Genomic DNA, 22,057 nt, shown 5'->3' on the forward strand with positions numbered 1-22,057 from the left:
GTGCTCCTCATGCACTCACTGGGCTCACATCAAGACAAGCCCCGGCTGTCATTTCCCACATTTATAACAGCCTCACTCACTTTCCTTCTGCTAAAATAAGCTGCTGTGAGACGTGGCCTGTGCTTTCTAGCTCTGCTCTATTTATGGTTAAAGGCAGGGGTGATTAACTGAGCAGTTACTTCAACCCCTGACTACATATTTCCAAAAATACTTTTTTCCAAGAATTAGACACAAGGACTTGCAGCTGTAGCTTTTATTTTAAAAAAGTAAGGCTTTCTCTCATGCTAAACAAAATCAAAATTAGATATAAACATATCTGGTTTTGCAGCTCAGTATGAAATGCTTTTTTCATACTAAAAAATTACATAGGGCAGTAGTAGTCCTTGAAACTGCCACAAGAGTTTAGTGAAGCATTGGAATCAAGACATTTAAACTGGACAGTCATAAATATGAATTTCTTGGTCATCACCAACAGACACAATTTTGGACCCACTTCCATTGTATTTCACTCCCCAAACCTGTAAATAAGACATATGCAAGCTTACCAAGAGAGGACAAAGTAAAAGGAGCTTTGTGGTAGTCATATTTATTACAAGGAGAAGAGGAAGGAGTATTTTAAAGGTCACCTGATTAGAGCTGGTGCAATATGGCTTCTGCTTTTACAGCAGCTAAGGCTGCTGAACCAGAGCAGGATACTGCCATCTAGGAGCCTAACGAGTTCCTACACCCACTCCCACTGACAGGATTACACAAGCCAGAGATACTTGGTAAGGGCTGAAAAGTACTCGCCCCAGTTTGCATAAATCAACCCAAGCATTTTCACTCTTGCCCATCCTGCAGCTCTTTCTGAAAATAGTATTTTACAGTGCAGGAAAGCAAGAGGGGAGGTATTTGTCATGCAGACTGACACCTCATGAGAGACTGAAGAATGATCTGGTTTATCCTTGAGCTCTTTCAGAGAGCCATTTCCCTACCAGTGCAAAACTTACTTAGAAAAATTCAGCTCAGTCCTCTGATTTAAGACAGTTACACAAGCTCTAAGTGACACCCTTCTCCCTCAGAATGATATCAGGAAGGGTGAAGGCTACCCTGCAGCACATTAATGTGAAATGCAGAATGGGTATATTAACAACAGCATGGGCATTCTTGTATTATTAATATTTTGCATTAATACCAAAACCCAGCATTCCCAATAACTGATACATCTCTGTTTGCCACAGACTTAATGAGATTATAGGTAACAGCTAATACAACAGGGGAAATCAAATCCCACTTGGTACTTCAGTATTAAAACCCTTATACCTGTAGGTAACTGAAAAGAAGGTTACCAGCAAAACAGTACTACAGAAGAAAGAGTTCAAATAAAATCTAGAAGAATAGCCTTTGTTTCTTACTCAGTGATCCATTAAAATATAATATTGTTTTATTTATCACCTGATGTTTGGACAAAGAGTAAATAGGTAGAAACCTAACTCCTTCCCTCACAAGTAGCTTAGCACTGAGCAATAAATACAAAAACCCTAGTATTACAGACAGTGGAGGAGGAAAAAGTCCCAAGTTTCAAGGCTGCTTTCAAGCATCTGTTTAGGTAATTCCATCCTTTTAGATAAGTATTTCCACCCTTACACATGCATATGCTGTGTAAGTGACAGAAATAAGTGAGACCAGAGACAAAGCTAACAGAGTCTGGTAAGATTTTGGCCACTCAGGCTTGCCTTTATTTGAGCCTGAAAAATGTTAATTACTTGGAAGAGATCAGCATATACACTTGGGAATACTAGTTCAATATTAAGTGCCAAATAACCACAAACAACTTCTAAAATGTCATTACAGCAAGCTAAAGTTACTGCATTACTGCAAGGCTGGAGCTGCAGCACCAAGGTGACACACAAATGTGCACAACTACACAAGCTCTCATGGGAACATGGTGACTTAGGGAATAGCAGCCATACCTGATCTTGGTGGTCAAAGAAGGTATGGACACAGGTTCTCGTTCCAGCATCCCAAACTTTTACACTTTTATCAGATGAACTGGAAGAAAAATAATACTGATCAATGTTTAAGTTAATAGATAACTAAAGTTTAATGCAAACATTAAAAGGTCTCATATGGTAGACACAAGAAACCTTCTTTCACCCATCAAATACAGGGAGGAAGTAGCAAAGGACTGCATCTTCTGCCAGGTTCCATTACCTTTAAAAGAAATTTACTGTTCCAACATCTGCAATGTGAAAATGAAGACCCCCATTTTAGCCAAAAAATTCTTTCAGGCAAGTTCTTTGGATAAGGAAATTCCTGTTACATATACTTGGTCCCCCAACTGCCTCAGCTGTTTTAAGAAAAAATACTAAAGTTCAAGTAGATTAATGTACTACTAGATTAGGTTGTACTTCTTGATTCAAAAGCAATTTTTCAGCTATTTAGAATCAAACTGCCCTTCTCTTAGGTGTTTTTCACTTGTCAGGAACTACACTGCAGTGAGATGACTTACTCTGTAGAATGCTCTCACTACAGCTGGTATCACATCACAGATTGGCTCTTGAGCCTTTAAATTTTATGTTATTTCATTATAGATCCCACTGCAATTAATTTGTATACATTTAATTTTTATGATCCATCTCCCCTTATATTTTTTTTTCTTCAGTAATCACAAACAATTAAAAATCCTCAATACCTGGAAACAAAATGGGTATCATCAGGACAAAATGCTACGTTTAAAACCCAGGATCCATGACCACTTAATGTGCCAGCCAAGTTTGCATGTTGCCTGTGGAAAGAACGCATGTTAACATTTGCTTTGTGAATTCCAGGGAAAAAGCAATAGGAATATACTCTAGCTAGTGCAATCAAGAATAGTTCAATGGAAGGTGACTTCTGGACATTTGTTCACCCAACCTGAACTGGTCTTACAGCAGATTATGTTTTTTCCATTTCAAATAGTTAACATAAGAAGAAGTCACTAAGATAATACACTGGAGGACAAAATAGTTTCACCAAAGTCAAAACAATGCAGGTTTAGGGGAGTGAAGACCATTGAAGCAGGACCTTTTCCTCCCCAGGGTCTTCCAAGGTATTGCAAGATGCAACAGAAATAGGTCATAAATATAATTTCTTATGTACAGAACAGATGTTTAGGAAGGGTGAACACAAGCTCACAGGAAAGATACACAGAACACTTAGCTTGTTGCTTACAGGCAAATATGAGGAAAGTAATTTGTTTTCAAGTTGCAGCTGTCTTCTACCTATACACTTTAAAAAACTATCTAAGGATGTAGTATTTTATGATTTATTATATAAAAAGTCACCAAAAGCTGAAAGGAATTCTAGAGAGCAGAGGGTCTGATCTATTTTTAACAGTATCAGCCTCTCTAAACAGGTGTTCTCCTGCCAGTATGGCTGGCACAGTCCCCACTCACACGTCGTAGATTTTGATGTAGCCGTCATCGGACGCGGTGACGAGTAATTGGGAGTCTGGGGAGAACGTCAGCGAGCGGATGGGCATCGCATGGCCTGCAAGGCACAGGGACACAGATTAGGACGTGGTATTACTCTGACTAATGCCAGTGCTTGGCAAGCTATACCACAACAGCACTCCCTGCTCAAAGAGAGCAGCCTCTGAAGCCTCTTTCTCTCTAGAGGCTTCTTCCCACAACAGAAAATGGAAACGGACAGCAATTCTCAATTTTGAATATTAAGGCATGTCTGCAACACAAAGAGTATCTTGTTTTTTTCAGCTGTGGATCTTTATTAGAAATTATGTCATATTTTATAGTATGATTGCATATTTAAGTTGTTGGGGTTTTGGTTACAACTGGGCAGAAACTGCAAGAGCATTAAAAGCCCATGTATCTGTTAGGAAAATGTATGTGTTCTACAACATAAAATGTTCAGTTATTTTTTAAAACAGCAATAAATTGCTATAGAACAGATACCATAAGAAAAAGAAAAACCATATGCATGGCAGCCCACATTTGGCTTAGCTTCATTCCCTTGTACTTTTCTGCAATACATGGAACTACAATTTAAGAATTTAGTTAAGCATTACTGACTGGATCTTTTGAAAAAAGGCATTTATGACGCAAGCCTGAGTTTATGGTTTGCCTCTAATATTTTAAGAGGTTTAGGTTAGAGCACACTAAATAACTAAATACTGTCTAGTGGACAAAAATGTCAACTCACTGATGCCAGGGCTGTTGTAACTTATTCGGACTTGCATTATATCCTTTGATTTTGTCAGAAATAAGGCCAGAATTTGGGTGTTGCAAATAACCTACCTTCTAGCGTATGCAGAAGTTTTCCAGTTGCAATATCAAAAATATTGATAATGCCATCTATTGCTCCACTGGCCAAGTATTTTCCATCTGGACTCTGTAATAAAACACAAAAAGTGTGATTCAACATCTGTGTGAATTTATGCTGTGTAACCCCTGACATTCCCTTGGCAACTTTTCACAAGTAATGATCTATGCAAGATACCTGGACTCCAAAAATCCTGAAGACTATAAGCACGATTAAAATGTATTTTCCAGATGTGCATGGGGGAAACGTCACACAATTTGTATTTGGACCTACCGCTGTCACTTAGTATTATTGTAGAGATAAACTGATAGATGGAAACAAAAATACCTATTTACAACATATTACAGCAGTAGCAATTTCTCATAAGAAATGATCAATTGTGCTTCTTACATATGCAATGCTAAGGATGAACTTTCCTCTGGTGTCCAGAGAATATTCTTTCTTTCCAGTTTCAACACCAAAAATATTTACTTTCCCCACGTGACTTCCTGTTGCAAGGTACTGGGAATCAGGTGAAAAAGCCAGGGACCAAGCATCAACTGTATTAAAAAGAAAAAAACCAGTTAGCTGGATCCTGTTTCTAGTTCTTATTCAACAGTGTCAGTTCTGTATGCATCTGTTTAGACATTTAACCCTCTAAGACTGTACAAGCTTATCATGTTACCCCTTCTATGTAATTAATGGAGCATATCTTGAGCCATTTACTTACACTTAGTAAAAGATTACCTTTTCTAGTACGACCTTGATCTTATGAGGCCCTCCTGTAACAATAAATTTAGAATACAAACATAACACAGATAACATTCCTGCAACTGAATGTAAAAACCCACTGGTTTTTATAGCAGTGCAATGTATTTATCTGGCAGGATGTAATTCACAGGTTTTTTTCTATAAGCTTAATATTAATTGCTTAAAACACTGCAAGACTGTTCTTAAATTTGTGACTTCCAGTGTACTCATGAAATATTTGGAATAAGACCTTAGGCCCTTGGAGCCTAATTCCAGCTTGGAAAACATTAGCATTGTTAACACTGATAACTGTTTTGACTTGCTCACTCAGGATTGGATGTGCTGGATAAAAAAGGATCACATGCATGACTCAAATTCATTGCAGTGTGATGAAGAATGTTCAGAGTTTCTTTGTAAATCAATCTGAATAAGCACCTGAATTCTTTCTTCCAAATTATCTTTTTATCAATACATGTGTAAGAGCAAGCTGGTTTCCATTCTGCTTTATGCATACAGCAAAAAGCCAATCTATGTGTACCTGAGAAAGCACAAGTAGCGTGTAAAAATAAATGCAAAATTGTCTGATGCTGCTTTGTCTTGAGTTCATAAAACCACCCTGATTTCTGCAAATAGAGAAAGATTAAAGCCCCCAAACACCTTAATCCCCTCATATACCCCACTCCCCCACTGTTCAGTATTTGCCAGGAAGAGTAAGCATTGTTCTCATGCAGAGCCAGCTCAGCACTGGTATCTTACCAGGACCAGCATCTATGGACTTGATCTGTTTGCCAGTCTCTAAATCCCAGAGGCGAATGTGGGCGTCCAGGGAGCTGGATGCTGCAATGGCGCCCATGTGGCTGATGTCCACAGACACCACTCCCAGCTGGTGACCCTCCAAAGTCCACTGCAGATCCAGCTTTTCATCATTCCTTTGGTGCAAGAGAAAGAAAAGCCTCGTTAGGAACAGCTGGGGGTACTGAACCATCCCCAACCTCACACAAAACAAACAATCCACATTCCTCCACTTGATCAACACAAGGCAATCCAAGTCCACCCTTGAAATGTGAAGGGCTACACACAAACTCTCTGTACTCAAAGAACGGACTAATCAATCATTTACCATATTCCTGCAAAGCAGGTACTTCATCCCACCAAAAAATGTCCCTCACACACCAGTCTATGGGTGCTCACAGAGCTGATGTTCACCTGTGAGCTCAGCACAAAGTGCCATGATTGACATTTTCACAGCCACCACAGCCAAGCTAACCTGTCACTGAAGTGAAGCACATCCTTCACACTGCTTTGCCTAAGAGACAGAATAACTTCTTTGCAAAAGCACACTTCCGTAAGAATTATCAGGATTTTTATTTTTCAATAAAAAAGGAAGATGTCTTTTCTTCTTTTCCACTATTCCCCATGCTTTCACAGTACACATCTCCAAGGGCATTGTCTCATCAAAAGATGCATTTCTCATTCTTTGGTTTAGAAATACATGAAGTATTCTCTGACATGCATTTTCAAAAGGATTCTCATTTTTTGGAAATGAAAGCACACCAGAATGCCACCACTCCAAGAGAAAGCACACACCACTGGAGATAAGCTTGCTCAAAGAAGCACCTCTGTGTGCCAGGCTACCCCTCCCATGAGGTAACTTCTAACATCCCTGCAGATTGTGGAAATTCAAGACTGCTCCACACTGACTACTTCCAAGGCCTAAAACAGGTTAACATGGAACATTTACCACTTCCAGACCTTCACCAGATCATCCAAAGAACCAGAGATCACTGTTTCAGAACCATCATTTTTATTTTTTCCCCAGGCAACTGACCAAATGGCATCATCGTGAGCTAAAAGAGAATATAAGCACAGAAATTAAATATTTTCTTTTGATAGAAGACCACAATCAGTTTTGGTAATGCTGAAATGGCTAACCGCAATGCTGGCAATAGACCCCCCTGCTCCTCGGGTCTATTGAGTGTTTCGAGAGCCTTGTCACTGTTTTCTTTGCTCCAAAACATGCAATGTGTTGTGTGACCAACGTCACTGCTGAAAAAGCAGCACAGCTACCTCTGAGTTACTCAGATTTATGCCTAATATAAACATAATCAGGTCTCCTCACACGGATACCTGCCATTATCAAATTTACATCATCCCAGAACACCAACATTGCTCAATACCCGTTAGCGTTTGCTCACCTTGCTCTTGCTTGAAGAGAATACCGTACTAAAAAGAAAAAATAATTAATATTACACATCAGCACCATATATATATATATATATATACACACACACATATATATATACTTCAAGCCAGCAGTTAGCCTAGCTAACGCTGTTTTTAATTACCTGTGTAGTCATGTCTTTCTGAAAACGATCCCGATGGGAGCGCTCGGGAAAAAGCCGGACACAGCTCCTGCCGCCGTCGCGCCTTGATGACCTCAGTGACCACCGAGAGCGCCACTCCTCAGTGCCCGCCGGCTCCCGCGCCCTCTACCACCGCCCTGTGGCCGGGAGGCCCAGGCGGACACATCCCCCCGGCGGGAGCGGCGCGCGCCGCCTGCAGCGCCCTCAGGGACAGCGGGGCTGAGTCCCCCGGCCTCGCGTCCTGACCCTCAGCGCCCTCAGGGACAGCGGGGCTGAGTCCCCCGGCCTCGCGTCCCGCAATTGTGTCCCACTGCTTCCATCTTCATCGCCGCCTCTCACTCATCCGTCCCGCTCACCCACAGGACCCCCGGGCGCGGGGCTGGCGCCGCCGCTGTCAGAAGCCCTCAGCATCTTCGCTGTGTGATACCATTGCCAGTGATGCCCTGCGGTGCTGCGATGGCAGTGATGGTGTAAGCTGTGGGACACACCAAGGACTGAGGGGTGCGTTCAAGTCCGCCTGCCCAGCCGTGTAGGAAGCTCCTGACGGAAGGCTGAGCTGGCTGCCTGTTGTCTGAGGTGTGGAGGGGGCAAGGGGCAGGCTGAGCACAGCACGGACCGACCCCACGCTCCTGGGGCTGCAGCACTGCCCATGGCTCTCACCACGGCACAGAAGGCTTTAACTTCACAGAATCACAGAATCATTAAGGTTGGAAAGGACCTCCAAGATCATAAAGTCCAACCTTAGTTGACCGCCTTGTCAACTAAGCCAGAGCACAAAGTGCCACATCCAATCATTTCTTGAACACTTCAGGGATAGTGACTCCATGACCTCCCTAGGCAGCTCATTTCAATGCCTGACCACCCTTTCTGTGAAGAAATTCTTCCTGATGTCCAGCCTGAGCCTCCCTTGACGCAACTTGAGGCTGTTTCCTCTGGTCCTGTCACTTGTTCCATGGGAGGAGAGCCTGATCCCCACCTGGCTACACCCTCCTGTCAGGGAGTTATAGGGAGTGAGAAGGTCCCCCCTGAGCCTCCTCCAGGCTGAGCCCCCACAGGTCCCTCAGCCACTCCTTGTGCTCCAGAAAGGAAGTTTCCCTACTATCTGTGTCAGACCAGAAAAAAAAGGTATGACTTTTGTTTTGGAAGCTGAATTTTTTTCAAGTTGCTGCCTCTGCTTGAGTTAGAAGTGGAAAAAATGTCAGAATTAAAGTTCAGGAGAATAAATCAGATTCCCTGAGGCTTAAAATTAAAGACAAAGGATCAGTGGTCTTTCACAGCTCTTAATCAGTTCTTATGTGTACACAAAGCTCTTTGAGATCAATAGAACTTGTCTGAGTAAGCAGAGTAACAACCAAAACAGGAATTCTGAATGTGTCTTAACACAGTTCTGCAGTCAAGAATGAAAATCTGGGTAAAACTCTTACACATAATTACAGACTTTTACATATAATTACAGAATCCTTAGTTCTCTGATTAGGTTGAGTTTTGAGAAGATTTTAAGGCATATGGCTTTAATGTCTTGAATTTCAGAAATCCTTATTTTCTCATTACTAAGGACGCAACGGTAAACATTTTCCACAAGTAAAAGACATTATTCTATTTCTGTTTCTTGCCAGGATTCTTCTAAGAATTCTTCCATTTAAATTTGCACTTAAAATGTAATACTTTCACCTTATGTTCAAATAATCAAGCTTTGTTTTGCAGTTCTTTATGGAGTGCTGCAGTATTGTAACATAGTCTTTGACAGACAAAGTGTTTCTAATCCCTCCAGAGGTTTTGTATCATGCAAAGTTCTCTCTGTGCACTGGTATTTACTCTGTACACTGAACACCTTAGGCTTTCATGGCAAAAGATTGTTACTGTTCTCCTGTGAGAGTGCAGAGTGAGATTGTGGGTTATTTCCTACATTATTTATGACACACATCTGTATTTGTTAGAGTGAAAGCTGATTAGATGCTGCTTTGGTGCATCAAGAGGATAATCTGAAGCAAAGTGTGCCACATGTTTGATTTACAGATAAATTGCCTCTGTGGAATAGTAACTGAGAGCAGGTTTCTGTATGTCTGTCCTTGTTCTGGAGCACTGTGTCTGTATGGGTATTTCAGCCCTAATGACAACAATGCCGTAGGAGTGTCTCTGGGTTCAAATGACAGTTTTTAAAACAGGGAAGAAACCTGACGTATTAAAACCCATTATGATCACCCTCATTTTGTGCTTACACATAGAAGTGAATTAGGTCAAGGCTTTGGATGCCACATAAACATTGCAAAAGGCATTTCCCAGCCCAAAGTTCAGTTGCAGAGAACACACTGAGAGAAAGACAATTTAAAAACACAGGCTGAGTGCCATTGTGGCCCGTTACTACAATCCCAGTTCGGATTACTACAATCCCAGTTCAGATCAGCATTCACAGTTCAACACTAGCCTCGCACACAAGATGAATGCCAAGTAAGCCTTGATTCGTTAAGGTCTTGAAGACACATGAACTTCCATAAAACAGGAAGGCTAGATAATTAACTGGGAGCTCCAGGTCTGCAGGTACATAAACACTGCAGCATTCAAATGCCAGACATGTCAACTTCTCTCCCTGCTCCACACTAAATAATTCATTTGCTTGTGGGTTTGAGGAAGATGAGAACTGTACTTAAGTTATGTGGTGGTGTTTGCCAAAGTGGGTAATACAGGAATACGTATTTTTGTGGTTACTAATGTCAGGCCATGACAGTTTAGAAAAGGGACTGTTGTAATACAACTGTACCTGCAGAGAGCTGGGATTCAATTCCAGGCTCCATTCAGGACTGATCCATCAATTTTGGGTTTGTTTTTCCATCTTAGGGTTTAGTGTAGGATCAGTCACCCACAGGTGCTGCAGAAACAAAGGGTGACTTGTGTCAGAGCACAGAGCCTGTGTGCAGATTTACACATATGTGTGTGTGTATATATATATATATATATAAGTATATACCATCTGCCCATTGTGGGGCAGCAGCAGCAAGAGCATCTCCATCCTCTTTCCAGGAGGTTGGCATTCATAATGAAAAATTGATCATTTCACTTCCTTCTGTGTCTGGGGACTCTGAACAGTTGTGGCAGGAGCAAAGAATCCTCTGCTTAAGTTGCGTACTGTGTCTCTAGGAAATCATTAAGGGGCTGTGTTCCTGGGAGTGAATTGGAATGGCATTTGCAGTGTTTGCTCATGCATTTCAGATCTCTGTCTACTCCATCAAGTCACTCAGAGTACCTACACCTTTTTTGTATAGCGTGTGACAGCGTTGTAGTACATTAGCATTGGGGCAGTTGAGGCAAAAGACAAGAGCCACAGAAAATCAAATCCTAATACAGCCTTCAGTTCCACTTTTGAAACAACTCAGTTCCTTGCATGCAGATTTGATGAACTTTCAGCTTTTGTTGGTTTTCCTCTGCTCATTTATTTCTTTGTTGTATCTTTTTGTCAGCTACTGTCCCCTTTCTTTCCTTTTCTTGCAACTTCATATGCTTTTTCACTGATAGGCTTCTTTTTGATGGTTCCAAGCAGCTGAATTGGGATCTGGAGTCGAGTATAAACCTTCCTGAAGTTTGAAGAGTTTCAAATCAAAGCTTTGCTTTAAAAAAGCTCCTGTCTTATTTCCAAAAACATCCATTGGAAAGGCATTGCATGTTGCAAGTGATGGCACCAAACCCAGTCACCACACTTTATAGGATACAGAATTGGAACTACAGTCACATCTGTAGTCCAAGGGCTGGCCAAAACAGGGAAATGATATAACAGAAAATCTCTTCTTCAAGAATCAAGAAGCCAAGTCCAAATATTAATGACATTCTTGCCCTATGAGTTAAGAAAGGATCATTATCCCATTTCACAGATGGGTGAAATCTGAAACAAGGTGATGAATTTAGTCAGTGGTAGATGGAAGAATGGAACCAGTTTCTCAGCCTCTTGGTATGTGCTCTAGCTCAGTGTGTACCTATACAATGGCATTGCTTCAAGTTTACACTTAAATACTAAATTGTTTTGCTAGCAAGAAAGGAAGTATTTCAATGTATTCATTCAACAAGCAAGGAAAAGTACTTGGGACAGACAAAAATGGAAAGGAAAATCAAAACTGCCAGAGACTTGGCCTAACAGGAATGAAAATAATACTTAGCACGTGCAGGAGGAAATCTTTCTCTGGCTGACCCTGTGCAGTTCCAGCTCAAGGTGTCCTGCTGGGGTTCTAGTCATGGGAAAGCTTGGCCTGGAGAGTACTTTCCTTCAGAATGGACTGGGTTCCTTTGGAATGGATAAGGTGGGCAGTGAGACTGGAGTGAATGAGCAGCTGCTTTTAGGAAGAAAAGAAGAAAACAAAACAGTTAATTAAACAAATAAATCCTAAAAGCTAGACTTGCTTCCCCATGGAAGGAACCTCATCCCCAGTGTCACCTGCAGAGAACAGAATGGTTAGATGTAATTACAGACCTTTTAACCTCCTCCTAATGGTATGGATAGGTCAAAGAGAACCTTTCAGAGCACTGTTGTTTTGAAAGAAATAAAAAAATAAGCAAAAAACCAGCAAAAGTCATTGTTCTTCATGAGAGATTTTCTAACAATTGGTCTTGATGATAACTGAACCCAGATATTATTTTCTACCTATCTTCTCTTTCTCTTTGTGAAAAGACTTCAGTTCTTCCTTCATTTATTAACTTAATCAGAATTATCATATTTTATTCTTTATTTTATTCTCCCTCACAGCTTTCTTTTTTTTTAAGGAGCAAGAGGTGGATCAGAGAGAATTTCTCAGACCTTAACATGAGCCTAAAATGTTATGACCATATAGAATGCAACTATGATAAAATAAACGTTTATCTGGTGCGCATTCGTCAGGGTTGAAATAAGGCCCTTTAAAACATCATGCATGTAGTTGGGACTGACTAAAAGAAAGTCAAAGTTTCAACCCATACATCAAGTCTAGCAGTAAAACTTTTCTCTGCAGGATGATGAATTTCGCATGTTTTACCAAAATTAATGTATGTCCCTTGCTATTGTGGCTTCAGATATATGAGACAGCTGGGGATGACCTGATGACCTTATGCACCGAAACTGAACTACCTGAGCTCTAGGAAAACACTTTTGGCTGTCAATTAATAATTGGCTGTTTAGTTGTGAGCAGCTAAGTATTCACCACCTAATCTAAGGCACTCTTCTAAGCCTGATTGTGTTCTTTTTATTTTGGTATCCATACATAATGTGTAATGGCAGCCTCTTCTGTGCCAACCCTCAGCCAAGTGCTGTTCAATCCTCAAGTGCCAGTGAATGTCTGCAGTCACTGCCTGTGCAGAGTGAGATGCTGTTCTCACAAAGCAGGAGGAGGAAGGCATCAAGGATCCCCTGCACTTTACCCAGAATGCTGGCTCTCAGGCATATGAGGTTATGATGAGTAGTAGTAAAGAAGACAAGAGAAAGCACCTTTTTTTTTTCTTTTTCTGATCCATACAGACAAAGGCTTGAATAGGTTGCTGAACTGGGAGACAGACAGGAGGGAAGGGGTTTTCCTTCACCTGCTATGGGACATTCTCTGCCTGAGCAAGCTATTTACAATTCACTAAGGATGCACTGAAAGCACTGTAGATCCAGTCTCTGGATATGTTATTTGCTCTACTGTAAAATATTATTAAGTTTGTTCTTTTTAGGGACTCTATAAATTGATAATCCACTTAGCTGCTAAAACTGGCCTGTCAATATGGCACCTTTGTAACATCCAGACTCTTTTTTATATAAAAAACTTTTAGAGGATCAAATGTAGAGGACACAACTCTGGCTTTTTAGAATAATTAGTAAGAAAACCCATGAAGAAATCTCTTCGTTCATTGGCAGTAGATGCAAAGAATGTTCATAATAATTAGCTCAGATACTCTCAAAAACTTGTAGTTGTGTTTACTAACTATTTGTTCCTATGTATTTTTGTGTCACCATTTGGAATATATTTACATAAATACATACTTAGATCTTCTGGTGTCCATTTGCATGGGTTGCTGGCAGACGGACTGTATGGATACACTTGGCTCAAGCAGACAATTACTTTGCCACTTATCTTCATGTCACTGCCCTGCTTTGTTATTGCAGCCTTCAATGCCTCTTCTGTCTTCATCAACAGTCTCATTCATGCTGTTTGCTTTGATGACTTTGCTGGGCAACCTCTTTCGTGTTCTTGTCTCCTTGTGAGAGAGGCTTTTTCTTCTTCTTCAGTTTGCCTGTCTGGCTCACAAACCCCTGTGAATCAAATTGATGGTATTAATCTTACACAGAGGAGTTGTGCTGGAGGATAAATGCCACTGCTCTGCAAGCTCTGGCTCCCATGGAAGTCAGAGGGAGGAGGACTAAGTATGGCACATCATAAAACATTATGTTCAGCTACCTCTGGATGGGATGCTTGACTCAAACCATACAAGTTGGTTAAATCACTGTGTCGTTGCTGGCTGTGAAAGCCCATTTTACAGTGGTGATTCAACATCCTATTTCTGCACAGCAAGACCATGTGTTCATGTCTCATAGATTTTACTAGGTCCTGAACACATGTTCAAGTCTCTACTGAATCGGTTCCATAAATACCTCATATAAAATGCTGGACACTTTCTTGAGTTCCCATCATAAGTACTTCATTCACATTTCACATTGTATCAGTGATGGGCATTTCATATAATGAAAAAAAATCAGATGTGTAATGAGGTGATTGTTTGACTGCTTTGGTCCACCTATGTTTAGTGATGTGTTACTGACATTAGCAGAAGCATGGCATGAGGAAATAAGAGATTTTGTATGTAAGGTAATTGTCTTCTGGGTTTCAAGCTTTCTAAGTCAGACATAGAACCAAAAAACAGAAAAAAAGAGGAAAAACAACTCCTGATTTCAGTGAACTTCAGATCAACTGCTGTGACTGGAGGATTGTTGCTGAGATCACATAACGCTGAACTGGAATTTGGATGCTGTAATACCAGGAAATCTTCAGTTCTTTGTGTTTTCTGTGGCAAGAAAACCTTTCCTTAGACACTTTTGATATTTGAGTTAATTTATGAAGTGACACCTGGAACCCTGTGCTTTTTGATTTTTCCGGTTTGGTGGTTTTGAAATGCTGTTTAAAATGCAAGTGTCCCTTCCAAACTGAAGTGCAAATTCTCAAAAAACATGTTGGGAAACTCCTGTGGGAAGGTTTGCTTGCAGAGATTGATGCATTGAAAATACTGAGAGTGCAATTTTCGCTGTGGTGTCTTGGCCCTTGAGGGTAGATTCAGAGGTACTAAGGATGAGGAACCCTAAATGTGTTCATCGTATGATGTTTGACAAGTGCCAGTGAAGAGGCTTTTGTAGTGCACAGGAGTCAGTGCTTTCTGTGCTCAGCTGAAAGAGAACAACGAGTTTAAGCAGCTGCACTGAGCTCTATTTGCGTCTGTGACCCACTTAGCTACAGCTCTTGATGCTGCCTAATGGAGGGAAGTCATGCACATCTCTGTAATGACACCTAGGCCAGAGCTGATCCTGCATGAAAACAATTACTTACTGACCCCTAAACTTCTGAGGTCAGGAAGAGAGTGATCTTTTGCGCCCTTGCAAGGCAGCACCAGATTCCATGATGGGCAGTCACTAGCTCTTGTTTATTAGTCTTAGTTAGCATGTTGTTTAATGACAGAGATTTAGCAGGTTATTGTTTGAAGTGCTACAGTCATCATAAAAATAACTGGGATATTTTCAATTTGAGTGCCACCACTGGATGTTCCTGTGACATTCAGTGATCACAGATGGAGTGTATGGGAGTGGTACAAGTCCCTAACTGGCAGTTTAACAGCAAAAGCTATATCATAGGGGTTTGAACACCAAGTAAGGTGGTAGTAAAAATATGTGAGTGTTGGCCAGCACAGCATTCACTAGTCTAGTGCAAACAGACAATAGAAACACAGTCTTAGAAAGCAGAGAACTAGAGTTTTGGCCCAGTAGATCAGTATTGGATAAGAGAAGGGACAGCAGTAGTCCTGTCTGGACTGATATTATAAACAGAGATTTTATGAGAGTGCTCAGAAAGTGGAGGGATTTTTCTGGCTCTTTTGCACTGCTAAACTGGCTACACAGAAGTGTGCTCAAGTCCTGATCCAGCACAGTATTTAAGCATACACTAAGTGTTTTAGCATTGAAATACAAGTATTTGGAATCATGATGTTTAAGTATTTTGCTGGTTCTCAGTCTTAATTACAGGAGACAAAGGTAATAAAAGCCTTCTCCCATCTCCTCAGTGAAAATTGTTGCCCCAATCATGAAGAATCAGTTTTAAGGAGGTATTTTAGACAGATGTTTTGCCTAGGTCAGATATGTCAGTTCCTGAGATGGGATTGCTCCTAGTAGAGTCTCCATACATTTTGACAAAATATGTGTGGGCTAGGGGGCCCTCTCTGAGAAGAGTCACTTTTTGATATAAAAGGTGCTCTATCAAACATCAGAAAAGAAAATGGGAAATTCAGCTTCACAGCCGGTGGTCTAAATATTGGCACATGATCCTTTGCAGCAGTTTTAGATTTTGAAAAGCGGCTTTTACAGCACGTGTTTAGAATTGGAATAATTTACAATGTGAAGAAAAAACAAATTACAGATTTCTAGTGTAAGTATGAAGAACCAGTCGTCTCTTGTTTCCATATGCTGCTTCCTGTGCCAGGTTTTGTCTTCTGAGAAACCAAGCAAGGCCCCGGAAAAGGCCTCTTCTGGGAGAGGAATGCACAAAAGCTAAAGGACACTCACTAATGTGAGCTGGAATCTGATATCCTTTGGAGCCCTAAGCCCTGCATAGCTAGGATCATCCTCCTGAGCCTGTGTGTGGAAGAGTGGTAAATCTGGCTGGCTGTTTATCCCCAGTGTGATGGCAGATGTGGCCAGTTATGTTGCATTGTGCATCCACCTGTTCTTCTGTGCAAATCACAGCAATAACGGCCTCTTTTCCAGAGATGGGAAGTTCTTGAGTTTATCACGTGTGGTAATAAAAATATTTTATAGTAACTGCTGATAAGGTGCTGATTTAAAGACATAGACTGTGCGTCATGGGTCTCAGTGGACAGTTTTACCTTAGAGAGACTGAATAAAAGCAAAAGGGCTTTTGACTGCCTTGAGTAATGATCATCTTGAATTTGAGAGCTAGATTTCTGCCAAATGCAAGTGGACAAAACTCAGTTTTTAACAGAGTGAGCTTGCCTGTGAGGAATTACGTTGTCTAGCTCCTTCAAGAAAATACCAGCTTGCTAAGTAAACACAATCCCCTTTGTTTTGCCATCTCTGCATTGCTGTCTGCACAAATTCTTTTTGTTATTGCTGGTCTGTTGATTTTTTTTCTTTTTGTATGAATTGGGTCACTTTCCGGTCTCCTTGCATTAGAGCATGGTAACAAAATCCAATGTGACAGTTCCCCAAATGTTTCAATGTTTTCAAGAGGGAGGTGTGAGGCAGCAAAGGAAGGCTCCGCCCTTGAAGGAATTTAATCTACTGGAAAACAGTCTCAAGTCCTTCCAGGCTCTTCATTGACTGACTTTTCAGCAAACTGCTGGAAACTTAATTGGACTATGTTTCAATTGGTAAAACACATCTGGGAGGCAGTCCATAAGCAAAGGGGAAAACAGTCAGGGAAATCTGAGATACACAGTGAGTTAGCGTGGAAATGACCATCCGGTTAGGCTGATCTGAACTTTCCCAGACTGCTGCATTGTGCAAGAAGGCAGGCAACACGCTTGTCTACTGCTTGTTTCTTTACCTGCTTCTCTGTGGTGAAATCCAGCTAGTGCAAGCCATGAAAACCTCCTTGCTGAGGCAAGAGGAGACAAACTGGACAGTATGGGCAGATACTGGGCTCCAGGGAACTAGAACTTCACCACATTTGTGGTGGAGAGGAGGGTTGGAGGGAAAGGCAGAGGTGATGCTCTCTGCTACCCATGATATTGCTGCTTCTTGCTCTCCATGAATTGATGGTGCTGCATACATGGTGCTGGAGAACGTTTACCCTTTTTCCAGAGTTTCCTTCATCCCCTTCTACTCTTTCGGGTAATTACTTGCAAAAGATGAGAAGTCCCAGTGTTTGCTAGAGGGTTCTGCCCTAATGCAATCCAATCAAGACAGCAATTCTTTTTTATATCATGCCAAACTCCTCGCAGGAACAGCTATAATCTTTCCTTTTTAGAGTGGATATATTTTGTTGTCATCTCTGATGAAACCAGTCTCCATGACCTATGTTCTGAAACACACACCATGTACTGAATTCTGATCAGACATGTTTTATCCCATCATTGCAGTGCATTCAAGGTGAACACACATGCTCAGAAATATTATTGCTGTAGGCACAGTACTTGTGGTTTAGGTGTATATTTTCCTTCAAAATTATTATAATTAAAAACACTGATATGAGAGGTCCGGGAATGTGGAACTGGCGTCCCTTTTTATCCTATGTGAGACTTGTACATGATAAAGGATTCATGTGGAGTGTAAATAAAGTCTGCACCACAAGACAATAAGCACTGCAGAAAAGAGAACTCTAAGCATGTCCGTGAAAAAGAGAAGGAAGAACAAACTTGAGGATTGAGAATGAATCCAAGGACTCCACTCTAGTAGGTGACTGCAGACTTCTTCTGGAGATCTCTGTAAAGGTGAATGTCCCCTTGATGTTTCTGATTCCCCACTATTTCAAAGGAAATACATCCTGTGTGTAGCTCTAGTTGTTCAGTTGTATTTGTAGGTAGAAGTGACCTTGTAAAATGAGTGTAAAATTAGTAACAGCTTGTAATTATCAAAGCATATTTGTTGAAGTAAATCTCTTCTCTTACACATCTCTGAGTAATGTAGTTTTCCCACATAATTTCAGTTGGAATCACTGTACTTGTTTCTGCCTTTTTTTGTTAAGGCTTCACAACTAGCTGAGGTTCAAGCTAGCCAAAAAGAGCTCATTATGTTCCCTATGTCTTTCCCAGTCACTGAGGAAAACATAATAATTCAGAGTATTTCTCAGGTTTGTTTCTCAGACTTGAACTTCACTTTTGACTTTCCTCTTTCCTGTGTTTTTATCCGCCCATCTCTAAAGCCTTTAGAGTTCTTCCTCCTAAAATCTCTATGATAATGACAGCCACACGGCGGCTAAACTTTCATCCTGGGACTTGAGTCTCTGCTGCTGTAGTATTCTATTCTTTGTCCTGATGATTTGGATTGTTCTGTCTACAATTCTGCTATCACAATTCTGACTCATCTGCAAAGACTCACTTGTTTTTGTAACTGTATCTTGCTAGGCATAAGCTACTTATCTTCATTCTCAAGATTATTCCTAGCTACAAATGCTGGCTCTTTTATCATCTGGCACTCAGTACAATAGGTTCTGCAATAATCTTGTAACAATGGGCTGGAGTCTGCTCCTCTTTTTCACAGGCAACAGTATATTACTCCTGGAGCAGCCTCTTTGGTTTCACTGGGCACACTTGAGAGATTGCAGACAGCCCAGCCTGAGTCTGTAGGCCATGAAAATCTGTTCTGAATTATTATTATATAATAAATAACCTCCAGATGAAATAATTGGATCGATGTCAAAATCAGTATCCTTTGAAACAGCCAAGTAACAAGAACAGATGTATCATAATGTTAGCATGCATTAGAAATGAAGTAAATAGATGCCTGTGCATGAATGCCCTGACTCTTGTAACATCCATCAGCTCATGTTTTTTAACAACCAGGGCAAGAAAACTGTGAATAATTAACATAATTAAATAAACTTAAATGCAATCAGAACTATAATACTGCACTATTAGCAAGTTTAGAAAGTTTTCGGAGACAGTTATAGACAGATTTAAAAGTGCCTTGCTCAACCAATAAGCTGATTTACTACTCTTTGATCTTTCAGTGCCTAGGGCTACCCTCTTTGCAGCTAATAGCAGTCATTCTTGGTAATGATGAAACTATTTTAGAATGAGCATTAATGGAGACTTAATTAAATATCATTAAATAAACTAGAAATACCTCTTGCAGCTCTTGCAGCCACAGAGAAATTACTGGATTTAACAGTTTCAGTGAACAAAACAGCTCCTTTCACGTCCATGATTTAGACTTTCCTACAACAGCAGTTGAGATTCATTGCCATGATGAAGAATAATACTTCTCTGGTTTGTCTATTTGCGTCATGTGTCAAGGTCTTTCTCTGTGTGTATTATGCTTTATCAGAAAGCACTGACTGCTTTGGAGTGGATAATAACTAAAAACTTGGAGATTAATACAGTTTGGTTTTAAAATTTTGTAGGGTGAAAACCAATGTTTTATGGTTTTCACCCTACAAAAATGTAAAATGTAAAAAAATGTATAAAAACGTTTCCAATATAAGAAAATATATCTAAAACTCTGAAAGTGACATAAATAAGTAATTTTCCGCTTTTCCTTATCTTTTTCCTTCGAGTCGATTCCTCTATTTTCAATTGCATTAGGAGTGCATTCGTATCAAAGTGCCTTTCTAAGCTTTTTGGAAAATACTCTTTATGAATGATTGTGACATGCATTTAATGAAAGTGATAGCAAATAGCTGAATTTTCATAATGTTCCTGATAAAACAGTGCCTTTTCCTAAAAGCTTGTGTAACAGTGAAATCACCAGATTACAGAATAACTAAGATTGGAAGGCACTACAGTGGGTCATCTGGTCGAACTTCCCTGCTTAAGCAGGGTCATTCTGAAGAGTATTGTACAGGATTGCATTCAGATGGTTTTTGAGTATCTCCAGTGAGGGACATAAATCAGTCTCATAGATAAAGTTTTATTATTCTATCTTGCACTGTTCTGTGTATTAGGGAGAAATGATGAGGAAGTGCGGTTTACAGAAGTGTATGTATGTCAAAGACACAAATTTGCTTTTTGTCAGATGAATTTCTTAGATATCAGTACAGTGATATCGATTCTGGTATGAATTAATCTTCATAGAACTGATCCAAGTGGTAGAGAAATAATTATTTCCTAAAGCAGCAGATCATATTAGCATCTGCAGTGAAAGTCTGTGTTTCTGCCACATTCCTCATGCAGAGCTTTATGCCACAGGGCTTCCTCTACAAGTGTGAAGTGCAGTAGTCTCATCTTTATTTTCTATTTTTGCCTGACCCAGAGGCTTATTCTGGGGTTGTACTTTCATGTGAAGATGGGGATATAACAAGGAGTTTTAAAATTTAATTTCCTTTTTTTTCTCCCTACTAACTCCAACTCTGGCATCTCACTTAAAAGTGTGAGTTTGCTTTCATGCTATTGCTGAAAATAGGCACCCTGGTGAGATATAGCTGGCAGAAAACCAAATCAATTTAAAGCAATGAGTTTAAAACTGAAGTAGGTGCTGCAGGGAGCTCTCCTGCAAGTCTGTGGTTTTGTTACCACTTCTCTTATTTTTTTACATGCTTTTGTCTGTACTGTTTATTTGGTAAAGATATAAAAGGGGATGTGGAACAACTAAATGCTGTGGCACTGCTACTGCATGCTCATGGGTGGCCATATGTACATGCATAGTCCTGGTTAAGACTTTCCCTCCCATCTCCAAACTGAAACTAATCCTACAAGGCAGAGCTGGCTGCAGAGAGTATTTGAGCAAAACACCAGAATTTACAGGAGCCTACTTTTCACAGAGTAAACAAGTTGAAAAGAATATCAGAATAATGTTTTCTCTCCAATTCTTTACATTTACAGGAATTTGCAAGAAAATCACGGACAGATATGATTTGTTTTCTTAGTTTGTGGCATCTCTAAATTGTATCAGTTTTATGTAAACATAATATTCAGATGTATTGTAATAAAGCACTAGATTCCTACAGTACAATTCTTTTAAATTGAAAACTAAGGGACATGATTTTTCTTCATAATTTTCTGATAATATTCCAAATATCAGTTATTTCTTTCTGTCCCACAAGTGAAACAATTAGCCTGAGGAAGATGCCAATAACTTAAAAACTGTCTGAATGTGTTGGCTCGTACGCCTGATGGCTTTGTGAAGGAAATGTTTCTAATGCTCCCATCATCTTTCTACACATGCACATGGTGCTCTCCTAATATTCTCATCCACTACAACATTCATGGTATCTACAGATCACAGAGTCAGTCCAGCATAGCTACTCCAAAACAACCAGTGATATCATGAGTAAATGACCTTCTCTTTTCTCTTGCTGTCAGTGCCCAAGGCCAGGAAATGAAAGGTTTTAATCTATTCTGAAACCAGGGTTGCTGGTGTGCTGCTGCTAGGCTGTGACAAGCAGCAGTAAACAGGCTTCTAGATATAATAGTAGGGACTATCATACACGTAATTAGTGCTATATGAGCTCTAGCTGGCCTTACATCTATTTGCATTCCATTTTTGGTACACATTTAGAATCAGGACACCATGTTGTAGATCTTTTTTTCCAGTTTACTGGTGGGTTTATTGTAAAGAGCTAAGATCTGCACCCCCCCCCCCCCCCCCCCCCAAAAAAAAATCAAGTTTTACAGATCCTGCAAGATACTGAGGGCTTTTAATTCTTGCTTCTGATTCTTGCTTCAGGGAGGCATAGATTGGGTACAACTTCAATTAGAATCCCACATAGGTAGTCGGCTGTCAGTTTGTCTTTTCAGTATATCACTTATCCTTCCTGCTCCTGTCTCACTTTTTATTGCTATTGTGAGTCTGTTTT

The 22,057-nt window shown here is 40.4% G+C and overlaps 1 protein-coding gene across 2 annotated transcripts; it reads right to left on the reverse strand.

Annotated features, from left to right (window-relative positions):
• Positions 1–238: 238 nt before the first annotated feature.
• Positions 239–7,453, reverse strand: SKIC8 (SKI8 subunit of superkiller complex). Of its 2 annotated transcripts, XM_069025421.1 has the most exons (10): positions 7,374–7,453; positions 7,224–7,251; positions 6,770–6,875; positions 5,785–5,957; positions 4,690–4,838; positions 4,275–4,368; positions 3,417–3,510; positions 2,675–2,767; positions 1,953–2,031; positions 239–518 (listed from the first exon to the last, which is right to left on the reverse strand). In XM_069025421.1, the coding sequence occupies exons 1-10, from the start codon at positions 7,383–7,385 to the stop codon at positions 429–431; spliced, it is 918 nt and encodes a 305-aa protein (XP_068881522.1). In that variant the 5' UTR covers positions 7,386–7,453; the 3' UTR covers positions 239–428. The 2 variants fall into 2 exon arrangements, with proteins under 2 accessions (XP_068881522.1, XP_068881523.1); XM_069025422.1 differs by lacking the exons at positions 7,224–7,251; positions 7,374–7,453 and having other exon boundaries at positions 6,781–6,854.
• Between the last annotated feature and the right edge of the window lie 14,604 nt (positions 7,454–22,057).

The sequence above is a fragment of the Aphelocoma coerulescens genome, chromosome 10 (assembly GCF_041296385.1).
Source record: "Aphelocoma coerulescens isolate FSJ_1873_10779 chromosome 10, UR_Acoe_1.0, whole genome shotgun sequence".
In the NCBI taxonomy this organism is placed as follows: domain Eukaryota; kingdom Metazoa; phylum Chordata; class Aves; order Passeriformes; family Corvidae; genus Aphelocoma; species Aphelocoma coerulescens.